This window comes from Bos indicus x Bos taurus, chromosome X (assembly GCF_003369695.1).
Source record: "Bos indicus x Bos taurus breed Angus x Brahman F1 hybrid chromosome X, Bos_hybrid_MaternalHap_v2.0, whole genome shotgun sequence".
Taxonomy (NCBI): Eukaryota; Metazoa; Chordata; class Mammalia; order Artiodactyla; family Bovidae; genus Bos; species Bos indicus x Bos taurus.
This window is the reverse complement of record NC_040105.1, coordinates 89,486,545-89,502,153: the sequence shown is the minus strand read 5'-3', so window position 1 is coordinate 89,502,153 and position 15,609 is coordinate 89,486,545. Positions and strand designations below refer to the sequence as shown.

General features: G+C 38.3%; 1 protein-coding gene across 2 annotated transcripts in view; it reads left to right on the top strand.

Annotated features, from left to right (window-relative positions):
* RADX (RPA1 related single stranded DNA binding protein, X-linked) overlaps window positions 1–15,296 on the top strand; it is a 99,866-nt gene extending 84,570 nt beyond the window's left edge. For both annotated transcript variants that reach the window (XM_027534501.1, XM_027534502.1), the window contains exons 13-14: window positions 2,649–2,816; window positions 14,036–15,296. In XM_027534501.1, the coding sequence (XP_027390302.1) occupies window positions 2,649–2,816; window positions 14,036–14,166 (299 nt within the window). In that variant the 3' untranslated portion in view covers window positions 14,167–15,296. The remainder of the gene's footprint in view (window positions 1–2,648; window positions 2,817–14,035) is intronic.
* The last annotated feature ends 313 nt before the right edge of the window (window positions 15,297–15,609 follow it).

Sequence of the window (15,609 nt, the reverse complement as noted above, 5' to 3'; positions counted from 1 at the left end):
TTTCTTCACTGGCTGTATCCTTAGGATATCCTATTCCACTGACATGCTTCTCATTCTTGTATCCCAAATGGAGCAGCACACTGGATTGTATAGGTTACTGTTGCTACCCCTTAATTCTGTCCCTTATTCCATTGCATAATAAAAGTAATTTAATCCTTAAACCTTAAGTACCTACTATCAGATTTCATCAGTGTAAGACACACTTTTTTCCCCGTATGTTAATATCTTTTAAAATGTATATGCATCTTAAAATTGATGCCATGCCTTTGTTTAATTGGTAGTATTTTTTTCCTTAGTGGTGTAAAAAATAATGATCATCTTAAAAAACAATGATATTTTAGATTTCATAAAATATAGCATATACCAAGTACTATGCTAGGTGGTGGGATCCTACCCAACACATACACACACAAACACATAGACTTTCATTGGAAAAGGAATACAGTGATAACGAAGAATTTGAGAGGAAGATATATAAATTGCATACAATACACTTTACAAAAGAGGAATATGAGCTTATTTTGTTGATTTTCTATTTCCCTCTAATTTTTAATATAATCCACATATATTACCACACTTACCTAGGTAGTATGTTGCAAGTTACCTAAGTAACACATAAATTGTCACCATTGAAGTGCATTATACCTGTACATTGTGGGGAGGATATTTGTGTTCATCTCTTTTGCTATTGTGAATATGGATGAATTCGTATTTGAATACAGTGCACAAATGTCCTAAAGTCTAAGTAGTTGAAAATTGTACATTGAAATGCGCACGTATACTTTCTTTTACTCAATTTCACAAATATTTACTGAGCACCTAAGGCATGCTCAGTGCTGCTCTTGGGACTGAGGTTACATGAGTTAATGCAAACGATAACAGAGCCCTGTGGTGAAATGAGGTATAATGATCAATGCTAAAAGAAAGGGGTTGGAGAGTGCTGTCATTGGAAATGGCTAAATTTTAAATGGAGTGGTCAGGGAGGTCTCCCTAAGAAAATAACATTTCACCAGACACCTAACAGAGGTGAAGGACCAAGCTGTGTGTTTATCTGGGGAAAGAGCATTCTATGTACAGGAACATCAAGTACAGCGGCCTTGGGCATATTTGCTTATACATTTGCACTCTGAACTCTAGTTTAGCCAAACAACTCATGACAAATTTTACCAGTAATGTTGAAGCTAAACTCACAGTATTCTATAATTTAGAAAGCAACTCATAATAGTGTCAATGACACAATGATAATAAAGCTATCTTCCTAAAAATCAAGGTTTCCAACTTGATATTTTCTCAATTCTAAAGCACTCTTTCTCTTTTTTTACATTTGCAAGTTGGAATGCATCTTATGGTCAATGGGTACATTTAATGCAGTGTTTTCTTTTTATTAAAAACCCATTATTAAATTGATGGTATGCCTTAGATTTGGTATTAGAATCAAGGAAATAGAATACCAGTATGCACACTGACATGAGTTTTGCAGCATTGCTGAGTTATGAGGGAGTTACAATACTGAATTGGAATCCACAGTAAATTCTAGATGGTATGACTATTTTAGTTTATGAATACCAGATTTTAGTAATCCTTAAAAAGCTTTAAGTAGCCCTTAGTTGTTTGTTAAGTTAAAGCTATGGAACTTAATGTTGTTTACCCATAAAAAACAAAGAATGGACTTGAGTTTCTGGATCAGTTTACAGCTTAACTGGAAGGACTTGTTTACATATCATTGGCTCATGCTCTATACTTAAGAATTGCTATGGGATGAATAGTGTAGATACTGAAGTCATAGAATCTATAGGACTTGCTGACTAAATATCAGGGAAGAATGAAAGGGAAGAGTTAAGGATAACTTCTAAGTTCTGGTTTGAGTGGGTAGAATTCAGAGTTTTCAAGCTGTGCTCTGCATATTTTTCCTTCATCCAGTCAAGATGGTTTCCTTACTCTGGCCTGTACTTTTGGCTTCTTCCTGCCCTACCTGAAATACCCTTCTCTCTATTTAAGCGCTACTCATGCTTGAATACCCAGCTAAAACCCTTGCCTGTCAGAAGTCTTTTTTTAATCCACCCTAGCTGACACTGACCCTCATAAAGAGACAACAGACATAGGTCAGGATGCATGGTGGTGGTTCCCCCAAGCTGCAACCTTTTCTCGCCCTAATGGTGAGTGACTGAAATTTTTCTTGTATGTTTGAGGACAAATGGAACCTTGGTACTTCCATCCCTGGCCTTGCTTGAGTCTTATATCCATAAGTCCAAAATGGCAGTAAGAGAACCAGTACTTATCTCTGAATTCTCCTGTCCTGTAATGGCATCTATCATAAATGATGATGAAAATTCTCTACATGTCTTCATTTTTGTGACTAGGCTGTTCTCTAGATATTAATATTTAAGCCATCCATCAATATTTAAAAGATTTGGGACTGTTATTTCCAACAATGATGCTAGATTGCTCTAAAGTGTCTCCTCTTTCAATCAGTACAATGTATTTATAAGCATTTGCACAGCAAAGGGCTTAGTCCCTTAGTTTTGAAAGTTATTTTTTTATAGTTTTGAAGCTATCTGGCACATGTGAGGATCAGACCATCAGATCTGGCCTCATTAGCACCATGTTACTAACTACACTTTTAATAATGTGTGATTTTTCTGTAACAGGTCTGAACCATGAGATAGCAATCGATGTGGCTTTCCTCCCCATGTATTCTCTACAAGATGCCCAAACATCTCAAGTAGACACATTATTAACCTGCATGAATTACAGCTGTGTGTATCCACAGGCATCAACTAGCAGTGAAAAAACTACAGGTTCAAGAGTACTTGCAGGTAAGACAATCTCAGGATCTTTGCAGTCAGAAAATAAAATTAATTAATAATGCAAATGGTCCCAACCTTAAGATGTTACTATATAAACAGTTCTAGCTTTAACATTTGATACAGTTTGAAGAGTTATTTGGTAAAGGTACCCAAAGATAAATGAGAATATATTTAAAAATAAAATTGGATAGATTAATGGTTTCTATTCCAGGCAGGCATTAAGAATGTTCTTTTATAATACATTTCTAAATGTAAGTATTCGCTAAACTGAAGTGGTATGCATACAGAACAGTGCAGCTTCTACTCCTCTCTCCTTTTAATTCAGGCAAGACAATTTGTCCTTTCACCTTATAATTGCCTGAAATCTCAGTGCCTCCATACTGTGTGCTTAGTCACTCAGTCATTACCAATTCTTTGTGGCCCCATGGACTTTGGCTGCTAGGTTCCTCTGTCCATGGGTATTTTCCAGGCAAGAATACTAGAGTGAGTTGCCATGCCCTCCTCCAGGGGATCTTCCCAACCCAGGGATAGAACCCAGGTTTCCCGCATTGCAGGCGGATTCTTTACCATCTGAGCCACCAGGGAAGCCCAGGAATACTGGAGTGGGTAGCCTATCCCTTCTCCAGGGGATCTTCCTGACCTAGGAATCAAACTGGGGTCCCCTGGATTGCAGGTGGATTCTTTACCAGCTGAGCTACCAGGGAAGCCCCATACTATAGTACAGTACAATTGTTTTCTCTTATAAATAGTTATTCAAGTGCTATGCAATAAATTCCTTGGGGACTCCTAAGCATGTGTGTAATCCCAATAGTGAAACCCTTCAACCAACGAATTGTTTAGGCTGCTATTTAACATCCTGAACTTTAAATCATTTATATATATATGAGTAAAATTACATTCCAATTATAATTATCCTATTCACTTTCTTCTGTCATTTCTATTTCCTAAGCATGTGGTAAAGTTTCTAGCAATTTTAATTGAGATTATATGAATATTCCCTTTAAAAAAGCACTAAAGAAAGGCCTTATTATCTTGGGATTTTGTGGTGGGTCTTTCTAAGCTGATGAAACTCTTGAGTGTATGTTGTTTTTAAACAAGTCTTAGGAGTTGTGCCTGATGATGAAGTAACTTTTGGCAGTAATGGTTACTGCAAACTGAACTTCCCTGGTGGCTCAGATGGTAAAGAAACTGCCTGCAATATGGGAGACCCAGGTTCAATCCCTGGATTAGGAAGATCCCCTGGAGAAGGCCTGGCAACCCACTCTAGTATTCTTACCCAGAGAACTCCATGGACAGAGGAGCCTGGTGGGCTAAAGTCCATGGGGTCACAAAGAGTCAGACACAACTGAGCAACTAACACTTCACTTCAAACTGAACTTAAGTATCCAGTTTTGTAAGAGATAAGGTTCTTTATTTTTCCCACAGTCCATTTTAAAGATGATATATTAACTTGCAGTATTACTTCATATGGGGCTTCCCAGGTGGCTCAGTGGTAAAGAATCTACTTGCCAATTCAGGAAACACAGGAGATGTGGGTTTAATTCCTGTGTCAGGAATATTCCCTGGGGGAGAAAATGGCACCCCACTCCAGTATTCTTGCCTGGGAAATCCCATGGACAGAGGAGGCTGGCAAGCTGCAGTCCATGGGATTGCAAAAAGTCAGGCGCAGCTGAGCATGCATACACATTACTTCTTACGTTTCAGCTCCTTAGACTGTCAGTAACTCTGGATTTGGTAATTAGGACCCTAATCTGTACTTTAAATCTTTGTGGAACTCTTGCTCTTGCTTCACTGCAGTATCCACTTCTGTCATGTTTCTTCTGCTGTTTGTGTATGTTATTAACGATATAAAAAAATGAAGACAAAATTCACAGTTACCCACTACTTGCTAGAGCCAGCGTTCTTCCAGCAGTCACTTAACATGATCATGTGAAAATACCTGGTACCATTCTGCCAGAGCAGTTAATATTTGGGACATGAAGGGCAAGAATCACTAGAAGAGAGAAGTGATATAATCAAAAGCAAGGTAATTCATTTCAAACATGGAATACCATATTTTTCATGGCATAATGATAGTGTCCATTTAGCTCACTGCAAAGCATTGTGCCTGGACATTTTACATAAGTTACAACTAATCCTAACAAGAAGAGCCTTGCAAGGTAAACATTATTATCCCCTGTTGATAGATGATTAAACTGAAGATCAGAGAGATTCATCAACATAGATAACAGCTAGGATTTGAGCACAGATCAATTTGGTTCGAAACATTTCCATTCCCTCCATAATTACAAACGGAAAGATACACAAAAGAGACACAGATATAAAGAACAGACTTTTGGACTCTGTGGGAGAAGGCGGGGGTGGGATGATTTGAGAGAATAGCATTGCTATGCTATGCTAAGTCACTTCAGTCGTGTCCGACTCTGTGTGACCCCAGAGATGGCAGCACACCAGGCTCCCCCGTCCCTGGGATTCTCCAGGCAAGAACACTGGAGTGGGTTGCCATTTCCTTCTCCAATGCATGAAAGTGAAAAGAGAAAGTGAAGTCGCTCAGTCGTGTCCGACTCCTAGCGACCCCATGGACTGCAGCCCACCAGGCTCCTCCATCCATGGGATTTTCCAGGCAAGTGTACTGGAGTGGGGTGCCATTGCCTTCTCTGGAGAATAGCATTGAAACACGTATATTACCATATGTGAAATACATGACCAGTCCAAGTTCAGTGCATGAAACAGGGCACTCAAAGCTGGTGCACTGGGACAACCCAGAGGGATGGGATGGGGAGGGAGGTGGGACCAGGGTTCGGGAGGGGGTACACATGTTCACCCATGGCTGATTCATGTCAGTGTATGGCAAAAACCACCACAATATTGTAAAGTGATTAAATTAAACTAATTTAAATAAATAAATTAAATAAAATTAAATTAAATAAAATTAAATTAAAATAAACTAATTTTTAAAAATATACAGAATAAAGTAATACAGTGGCTTACAGTATAACATTGGTATCATCTTTTCAACATTTTTATGAACTAGTTTTTTATTATAAAAGCTATCCATGTTCATAATTTAAAAAATCAAACAATACCAAAAGGTACAGGGTAAAACTGAAAGTTTCCCTCCCGCCTTTGAAGGTTCATCCCTTTCTACCAGCCCACCCACTCTCTGGAGATAACCTGTATTTGAATCCTTTAAGAAATTATTTTTACATTTGACAGTATATTCTTTCTGTCTCACATACACAAGCACGCATGCACACATACAGTCTGTTTCTCTGTCTCTTAGATACATACATGGAATTATACTATACATGGTTTAATAACCAACTTTTATCTTTTAACACTTGAATAGTTTTCATGTTAGTATCAATATATAGAGAGCTACCTCTTTCGTTTTAGTAGCTATAAATACTCCACTGTGTAGCTATACCGGTATTTACTTAATTAGTCACATATTGATGGGCATTTAGATTGTTTCCAAATGTTTTTTATACTGGCAAACAGTACTGAAATGAGTATCTGTATCTATCTGTGTGAATGTATGTTGCTGGTGTTCAGTTGCTAAGTTGTGTCTTACTCTTTTGTGACCCCATGGACTGTAGCCTGCCAGGCTCCTCTGTCCATGGGATTTCCCAGGCAAGAAGACTGGAGTGGGTTGCCATTTCCTCCTCCAGGGGATCTTCCTGGATTAGGGATTGAACTCGCATCTTCTGTGTTGACAGACAGATTCTTTACCGTTGAGCCACCAGGGAAGCCCCATGTGTATGTATATATAATCTATAATCTTTGTGCACTTATATATCTGTAAGATGAATTCTTCAGTTCAGTTCAGTCGCTCAGTCGTGTCCAACTCTTTGTGGCCCCATGGACTGCAGCATGCCAGGCCTCTCTGTCTTATCACCAAGTCCCGGAGCTTACTCAAACTCATGTCCATTGAGTCGGTGATGCCGTCCAACTGTCTCATCCTCTGTCGGCCCCTTCTCCTCCCGCCTTCAATCTTTCCCAGCGTCAGGGTCTTTTCAAATGAGTCACTTCTTCCCATCAGGTGGCCAAAGGATTGGAATTTCAGCATCAGTCCTTCCAATGAATATTCAGGACTGATTTCCTTTAGGATGGACTGGTTGGATCTCCTTGTAGTCAAAGGGACTCTCAAGAGTCTCCTCCAACACCACAGTTCAAAAGCATCAATTCTTCAGCACTCAGCTTTCTTTATAGTCCAACTCTCACATCCATACATGACTACTGGAAAAACCATAGCTTTCACTAGACAGACCTTTGTTGACAAAGTAATGTCTCTGCTTTTTAATATACTGTCTAGGTTGATCATAACTTTTCTCCCAAGGAATAAGCATCTTTTAATTTCATGGCTGCAATCACCATCTGCAGTGATTTTGGAGCCCCCCAAAATAAAGTCTGTCACTGTTTCCACTGTTTCCCCATCTATTTGCCATGAAGTGATGGGACTGGATGCCATGATCTTAGTTTTCTGAATGTTGAGTTTCAAGCCAACTTTTTCACTTTCCTCTTTCACTTTCATCATGAGGCTCTTTAGTTCTTCTTCACTTTCTGCCACCAGGGTGGTGTCATCTGCATATCTGAGGTTACTGATTTTTCTCCCGGCAATCTTGATTCTAGCTTGTGCTTCATTCAGCCCAGCATTTCTCATGATGTACTCTACATATAAGTTAAATAAGCAGGGTGACAATATACAGCCTTGATGTACTCCTTTACCTACTTCTTAGATGTCACCAAATTTAAAATTTTGGTGTAAGTGAAAAGTGAAAGTTAGTCACTCAGTCGTGTCTGACTCTTTGTGACCTGCGGACTGTAGCCATGAGGCTTCTCTATGCAAGGGATTTCCTGGGCAAGAATACTAGAGTGGATTGCCATCTCCTTGTCCAGGGGATCTTCCCAACCCAGGGATTGAACCTGGGTCTCCTGCATTGCAGGCAGATTCTTTACTGTCTGAGACATCAGGGAAGCCCAAAATTTTGGTAGGTATTGTCAAAATGTCCTTCAAAAAGGTTATAACGGTTCACACTTCAACCAAAAGAAAGAGTGCCACTTGACTCACTCCTTTAAAAATACTGGATAGTATCAGTCTTGTTAATCTTTGGCAGGTGATGGGCAAAATGTATTGCTATCATTATTTTCATTTGCAGTTCTGAATTATTTCTAAGGTTCAGTATCTTCATATATTTATTGGCCATTTATATTTTTCTGTGAACTTTCTAGAACTTTCTATGCTAGTTTTTTCCATTTTTCTATGAGTTCTTTTTTAAATTAATTTGTAAGTTCTTTCTGCATATTGTAAAAATTTAACCTTCATTGTGTGTTGCAAATACTTTTATCAGTTTGAAATTTATTCAATGGGAATCTTGTTTTGATTTGTTAAGCAATTTTATGTTTATGTACTCAAATATATCAGTCTTTCATTTTTGTGGCTATTGATTTTATGTCAGACTCGAGAAGACATCACTCAGTCCAAGATTTTTTTAAAATTCACTGTTTTTTTTTTTCTGATACTTTTATATGTTTTTTTACTCACATATAATTTGTATTTTGGTAAAATATGCATAACATAAAATTACCACTTTAACCATTTTAAAGTGTACAATTCAGTGACACTAAGTACATTTACAATGTTGTGCAACCATCAATGTTAACCATTTTCAGAACATTTTCATCATCTGAAAACAGAAACACTATACCTGTTAAACAATAACTCCCCATTCCCCCCTCTCCTTAGCTCCTAATAACCTCTATTTTACTTTCTGTCCCCATGAATTTCCCCATTCTAGATATCTAAGAGAAGTAATGCAGTTTAGTCCTTTTTGGTCTGACTTACTAACTTGGTATAATATCCTCAAGGTCCATCCATGTTATAATATATATCAGAATTTCATTTCTTTTTACATCTGAACAATCTTCTGGTGAATGTATGCACTACATTTTTTTTATTCATTCGTCTGTTGATGGACATTGGGGTTGTTTCTATCTTTTGACCACTGTGAATAGTTCTGCTATGTAAATTGGTGTGCAAGTACCTGTTTAAGTCCCTGCTTTCAGTCGTTTTAAGAATATCCCTAGGGTTGGAATTGTTGAGTCATATGGTAGTTCTCGGAGAAGGCAATGGCACCCCACTCCAGTACTCTTGCCTGGAAAATCCCATGGACCGAGGAGCCTGGTGGGCTGCAGTCCATGGGGTCGTTAAGAGTCAGACACGACTGAGCAACTTCACTTTCACTTTTCACTTTCATGCATTGGAGAAGGAAATGGCAACCCACTCTAGTGTTCTTGCCTGGAGAATCCCAGGGACAGAGGAGCCTGGTGGGCTGCCGTCTATGGGGTTGCACAGAGTCAGACACAACTGAAGCGACTTAGCAGCAGCAGCAGCAGCATGGTAGTTCTATATTTAACTTTTTGAGAAACCAGCAAACCATTTTCCACAGCAGCTGTACCATTTTACATTCCCATAAGCAATTCACAAGGATCCCAATTTCTCCACATTCTCACCAACACATTATTTTGGGGTTTTTTTTGGGGGGGGGCTCTGCTTTTGATTGCTTTTATAACATCCATCCTACAGTGATATCTCATTGTGGTTCTGATTTGCATTTCCCTAATTACAAATGATAGTGAGCGTATTTTTATGAGCTCATTGGCCATGTGTATATCTTCTTTGGAGAAATGTTTATTTAAGTCCTTTGCCCATTTTTGAATTGGGTTGTTTGGGCGTTTTTGTTTTTTTTTTTCCTTTTGTTAATATGGTTTCATTTTTATAGTTTAAAATTTTAATCCATTTGGAATTTATTTTGGTATAGAGAATGAGATGGGGGATCCAGCTTAATGTTTTTCCAACAATTAGCCATAGTTCCCAAATCATGTTGAATAATACTGATACCGAATAATACTGATTGAAATTGCTATTATACTTTTAACTATTAAGTACAAGAATATATGTATGTGTATACACACACACATACACATGCCATCCCTTTGAAAGCAGTTTCCATTGATAAACATTTCAGAAGCGTAACATGGTATGAAAAGGTTTTAACACATCTAAGAAAATAATTGTATTATCCTCTAGGTAATCCGGATTTCCGATATTATGTTCAGAGAAAGGAATAACACACTGTATTACACGAGAGGTTAGACTGTGCTGCAGTACAAAGCAGTTCCAAAGTCTCGGTGACTTAACACAGTAAAAGTTTGTTTCTTGCTCAAGTCAAGTCTGATGCAATCAGTTATTAGCTTTCTCCCCAGCAGTGATTCAGGAATGCAGCCCGCTTCCATCCTGCTGCAGCTCCAACAGGAACAAATGACTTCTAGGGTTGTCTAGGCAGAGGAAGAAAGGGATGAAAGAGACTGGCTTGTAATTGTGTTGGAGCAAAACTGCTACATCATTTCCACTCACATTCTTATTTGCCAGAACTTATTTACATGATCTCAACCTAACTGGTGGCTCAGTTAGATGGTAAAGAATTTGCCTGCAGTGCAGGAGACCCAGGTTTGATCCCTGGCTTTTGAAGATAACCTGAAGAAGGGAACGGCAACCCATTCCAGTATTCTTGCTTGGGAAATTCCGTGGACAGAGGAGCCTGGCAGGCTACAGTCCGTGGGGTTGCAAAGAGTTGGACACAACTGAGCGACTAACGCTAATCTAACTAAAGGGAGGCCAGGCCACTTTGTCTCCCATGTGACCATGAATAGGAAATGGAGAGGTAAACACAGCGTTCCTTTGTCACACACCTTATGCATATATGATGTTCCTAAAAATACACAATTTTTGTAAGTCCAACAATTTCAAATGAGATGTAGAGAAGCTCATTTTATAGGTAAAATCTATAACCCTCTTAAAACAATTCCTTTGTAATATAAATGAGAACATTGTAATTTAATAGCAGGGTATTTTTTAAAGCAGGGCATCTATTAGTTCTTTTTACTTAAACTTATTTACATGATAGCAAAAGTTGCATACAACAATAAGAGTGAAGTTTATAGTATGAATTGCTTGGATTACATAAAGCACTTTTTATAGACAACTGTGTAAAGCACATTTTATCTATTTAAAACTTTTAAGACACTTTGTTTTACTGCCCATCAAAACACATTTATAAATAGAAAAGAATCAGTATGATAACAAGAGAAGCAATATTACATTTAACGAAAACCTCCAAAAATTTGTAATTTAATACCAGTTTTTCTTAAGTAGGAAATGATGGTTGCTGACATTTAATTGTTATGTCAGCTACCAAAGTGCTTTTTCATGCATTTAATCCTCCTATGATGTAGTTACTGCATGAGCAGATTGAAGCACAGAGAGGTTATCATTTACACAAGTAGGCAGAGTCACCTAAACAGAAGACTTACTTATACATTTTGTTGCAGGTACTGTGTAACTCAATATTTATAAATGACATGATAGCAATTAGAATTATTAAGGTTTGGGTTTCTGTTGTTAGCATCAAATCTGAAGATCTTAAAATCTTTCCAAAGCACCTGGATTAAAGTCCATTCCAATCAAAGAAGAATAAAACTATATAGTACTGGCAATTTTTTTTTTCTTTTTTTTTTTAACTTTGACTGTGCTGGGTCTTCGTTGCTGCATGGGCTTTTCTTTAGTTGTGGAGTGAGGAAGGATGGCTACTCTCTAGTTGCAGTGCACAGGCTTCTGTTCTGGTGGCTTCTCTTGTTTTAAAGCATGAGCTCTGGGGCACAAGGCCTTCAGTAGTTGCAGCACATGGGGTCAGCAGTTATGGCTCCCAGGCTCCAGAGCACAGGCTCAGTAGTTGTTGCGCACAGGCTTAGTAGCTCTGCAGCATGTGGGATCCTCCCGAATCAGGGATCAAAGCCAGGTCTCTTGCATTGGCAAGTGGATTCTTTACCACTGAACCACCAGGGAAGACCTAGCACTTTTATTATATTCATTGTGTGTTAGTGAACTTGCACAATTTTAAATAATTCATCAGGGGCTTCCCTGGTGGCTGAGTGGTAGAGAGTCCACCCACCAGTGTGGGAGATGTGGGTTTGATCCCTGGTCCAGAATGATTCCACATACCTTGGAGCAACCAAGCCCATGCAGCACAACTGCTGAGCCCATAGGCCACAGCTACTCAAGCCCACGTGCCTAGATCCTGTGCTCCACAACAAGAGAAGCCACCGCAGTGAGATGCCTGTGCACTGCAACTAGCCCCCACTCTGTGCAACTTTGAAAAAGCCCATGCAGCAACAAACACCTAGCAGAGACAAAAATAAATAAAATTATTAAAGATTAAAAACAATCATCCGATTTTGTGGCAGATGTGGCTTTTGCATGAAGCTGATGAAATCTAAGCTTGAGGAGTTCTCACTTGCATAAATCCCTTCCGAGGCCCTTCTGGGGTTTTTTTTGGAGGTATTTTTCTTTCTGTTTCATAAAGAGGGCCCCCAAATACTGTACCTTTTCAGGCCCCATAAAATGTAGATGCACTGCTAGCCTTTTAGCATAATTTTTTAGAGAAGTAGCTCTAGCACAAAAGGTTCAGAGCCCATACTTTGATGCCAGACTGTCCAGTTTAGAATGACCCTGTGACTTTGGTTATTTTACTTAACCTCTAAATGTTTTAATCTTCTCATATTTAAAATGAAATCTTTGTCATGTGTAGTCACAGAAATCTGTGATACAGTAGCTTAGTAGTGGTCAGGTAGTGTTTTGAAAGAGATTCCTTAAATACCATTTTACCCAAGAAAAGGAAGAAAAGAAAAACAGCACTCTCTCATTTTTTGCAGATTGACTCTGTGTTGTGGCGCCCCTTTGGTGCTTTGTTGTTTAGTCACTCAGTTGTGTCCAATTCTTTGTGACCCCATGGACTGTAGCCTGCCAGGCTCCTCTGTCCATGGGATTCTCCAGGCAAGAATACTGAAGTGGTTTGCCAGGCTGTGCTTCTCCAGGGGTCTTCCCCACGCAGGAATTGAACCCGCATCTCCTACATTGACAGGTGGATTCTTTATTACTGAGCCATCAGGGAAGCCCCTTCAGTACTTAGCCAGTTGTTTATGATCCTGTCTTAGCCCTCACTTCTGCTCTGCAGAGACTGATGGTTAGCCAGAGGTGAACAGTGAGTGTTTTCTGAACATGCTTCCAGCAATGGGCATATAAGTGGCCACCTTGATTCCTTGAAATACACAGGAAGTCTTAAAAGCCAATAATACTCCCCCCACATCTCTTCCCAGCTCCTTCCTCCCCAGGCTTTTTGGTCTGTCTATTGCTTGTCCCAACTTTATCCCCTGCTCTATCTGCTCTGATTGATCAGTGCTTTTGCTTTCAGCAAAAGCCACTGGGAAAGCTACCCTAGTCATGGGGGTGCTCCAAACTGGGTAAAACAAAAGCAGTTTATTGCATCTGACCTTGAGGGAGCTGCCTAAGAGATCAAAAATACACAACCACATCTTTGAGAAAAAGGCCAGCATTGCTCTCTCTGATGCTAGCGACCTGTACCAGGAGGGCAAGCTGCCATCTTCATGACTGTTGCTGATTTGGGGAGTAGGTGGGCAATTGAAAACAAGCACACTCTTACCACAGTGCAGCAGAATCTCTATTCATTAATCTTTCACCAGGTTGTTAAGTTTTGTTCTAAATTCCAGAGTTCTGCAAAAGCTGATTTGAGAGCTTTTTGCCAGCTTACAAGTTGCTTTAGTGGAGGGAGAGAGCCCTGAAATTCTGTACTCTGCCATTTTCATCAATGTCTCACCCAATCCCCTCTTGATAAAGGTGCTTAAGAATATCCAAAGCTAAGTTAGTTAATAAAGCTACTTCAAAGGAAATATACTTTAAAAGCAGCTTCAATTATTATTCTTACTTTGCTTTATGTCTTAGAAGTTTTGTAAATAATTGATAATTGAATTTCAAAATAGAAAAGTTTATTCTTTGTATTTCCTTGAGGAGTACTAGGAAACTGTTTACTTGGCACCTAAATGACCTTGAAAATACATATTTATTTAGTTAATTAATTAATTATGGGGAGTACCAGCTTGTATCTTGACATTTTTTGTAGCATTTGTTTGATGTATTTACTGTTATCTGCAGAAATTACTGTGACATAACTCGATGGATGTGTGTGATGAATTTGAGGGAAGAGGGAGAAAATCAGACACTGTTAATTATTTAAAAAATCAGCTTTTGTTGATACTTAATCTGAGTAAATATTTATCTATTTTATAATACTTTCCATCTGTTTTACTTTTAGGTGATATTATCAAAGCAGTATCTAAAATGGATAGAGAACATGTCATCTGTATCCTGGATATCTGCAATTTGGGGAGCAATAAAACAGAAGTCTACTTGCACAAAATTTACAAACCAAATAAAACTTCTTAAAAATTGGCAACTGCAATTACTGAAGGTTATAAATACAGCATTGCTTTAAAGATATTCTGTTATTTTGTTTGTGATTTCAATAACCGTTTTTCAGCAAGAATATTACATAAATTCTAAAGTGGTTTTCTGTTCATCTTGTATTTGGAGCTAACACACTTCATTTTAAATTCATTACTTGAAAAGATCATCAAAATAATTCTTGTGTATCAAGAAAATTCATGTTACTTGTTTCTATATGAATATTATCTTGACTTAGAATTTGTGTTCACTGTTCTATTTGTGAAAGTGTCCATCATGACCGACTTTGCCACCCCCAGAGACTGTAGCCCACTGACTCCTCTGTCCATAGGGTTCTCCAGGGAAGATACTGGAGTGAGTTGCCATTCCCTTCCCTGTGATCATCTTCCCGACTGGGGATGGAACCAGGTCTCCTGCATTAGCAAGCAGATTTTTTTTTTTTTTTTTTACCATCTGAGCCACCAGGGGTGGTTATTTGTGTAGCCATTTTATTCTACAGCCTCATCATTAAGGCATCCCAACTTACAAGAGTAACTTTTCATGGACATTTAGCATCCTTCCATTTTAGATTGGGTTATGATGGAATTCTCCCATCCAAGTTCTAACCAGAAGAAGTTTGTGGTCATAAGCTAACCATACTCTGACTGTGCTTAGCTTCTGAGTTTGGACAACATCAGGCACAGACAGGTGGTATGGCCATAGACTACAGTGGAAAATTCTAATTTGAGGATTACATTCCCCTAAAGCAGTCAACCTGCATTTCTCATAACCGAGGTAGTTTCTGTCATTTTCAAAATCACATGTGGATTGTTATATTCCAGTTGCCTTGGCCTTTAGTTTGGTCAGCTGTACAATGAGCATACTGAATTCAGTTGTTGTAAGGTTTTCCACTCTATTGTTACTTCATACCCATTGAATTTCTAAATGTTTTGACCAGTGTGTGGTCTTTTGTTCTTAAAATTGTGTTTAAAGTTAATTAAAGTAGTGAATCCTCCTCATGTTAAAATTTTGAATGTGTTATTAAAGAAGTTAAAAGTTGTCTCTTTCTGAATGTATTTGATGTCTTTCCTCCATATTTTTGACCTATAATAAACCTACATGTACTTGCTAAATGAGCCAGTATGATTCTTCCATATGGGTTGAAAACTGTTTTTTATCAAATAGAATCTGGGTTTTCATATTAAGCTATTAGAAACTTAAATAGGCAGTTAAGTTTTAGTGCCACATAAATGTTGGAGAAGGGAAAAGTTAATACTTAAGTAACTGTTGACTAAAAATCCCTCAGGCTGAGATTGCAAAATTACACACTTTAACAGGTGTGATTTCTGTTCTCATATTGAATGAGAAATAGGAAATATTTTTTAAGATTCAAGATCTTTAAAAACAACTTCCATGGCAATTTATTTTATAGTAATGTTTCTATCC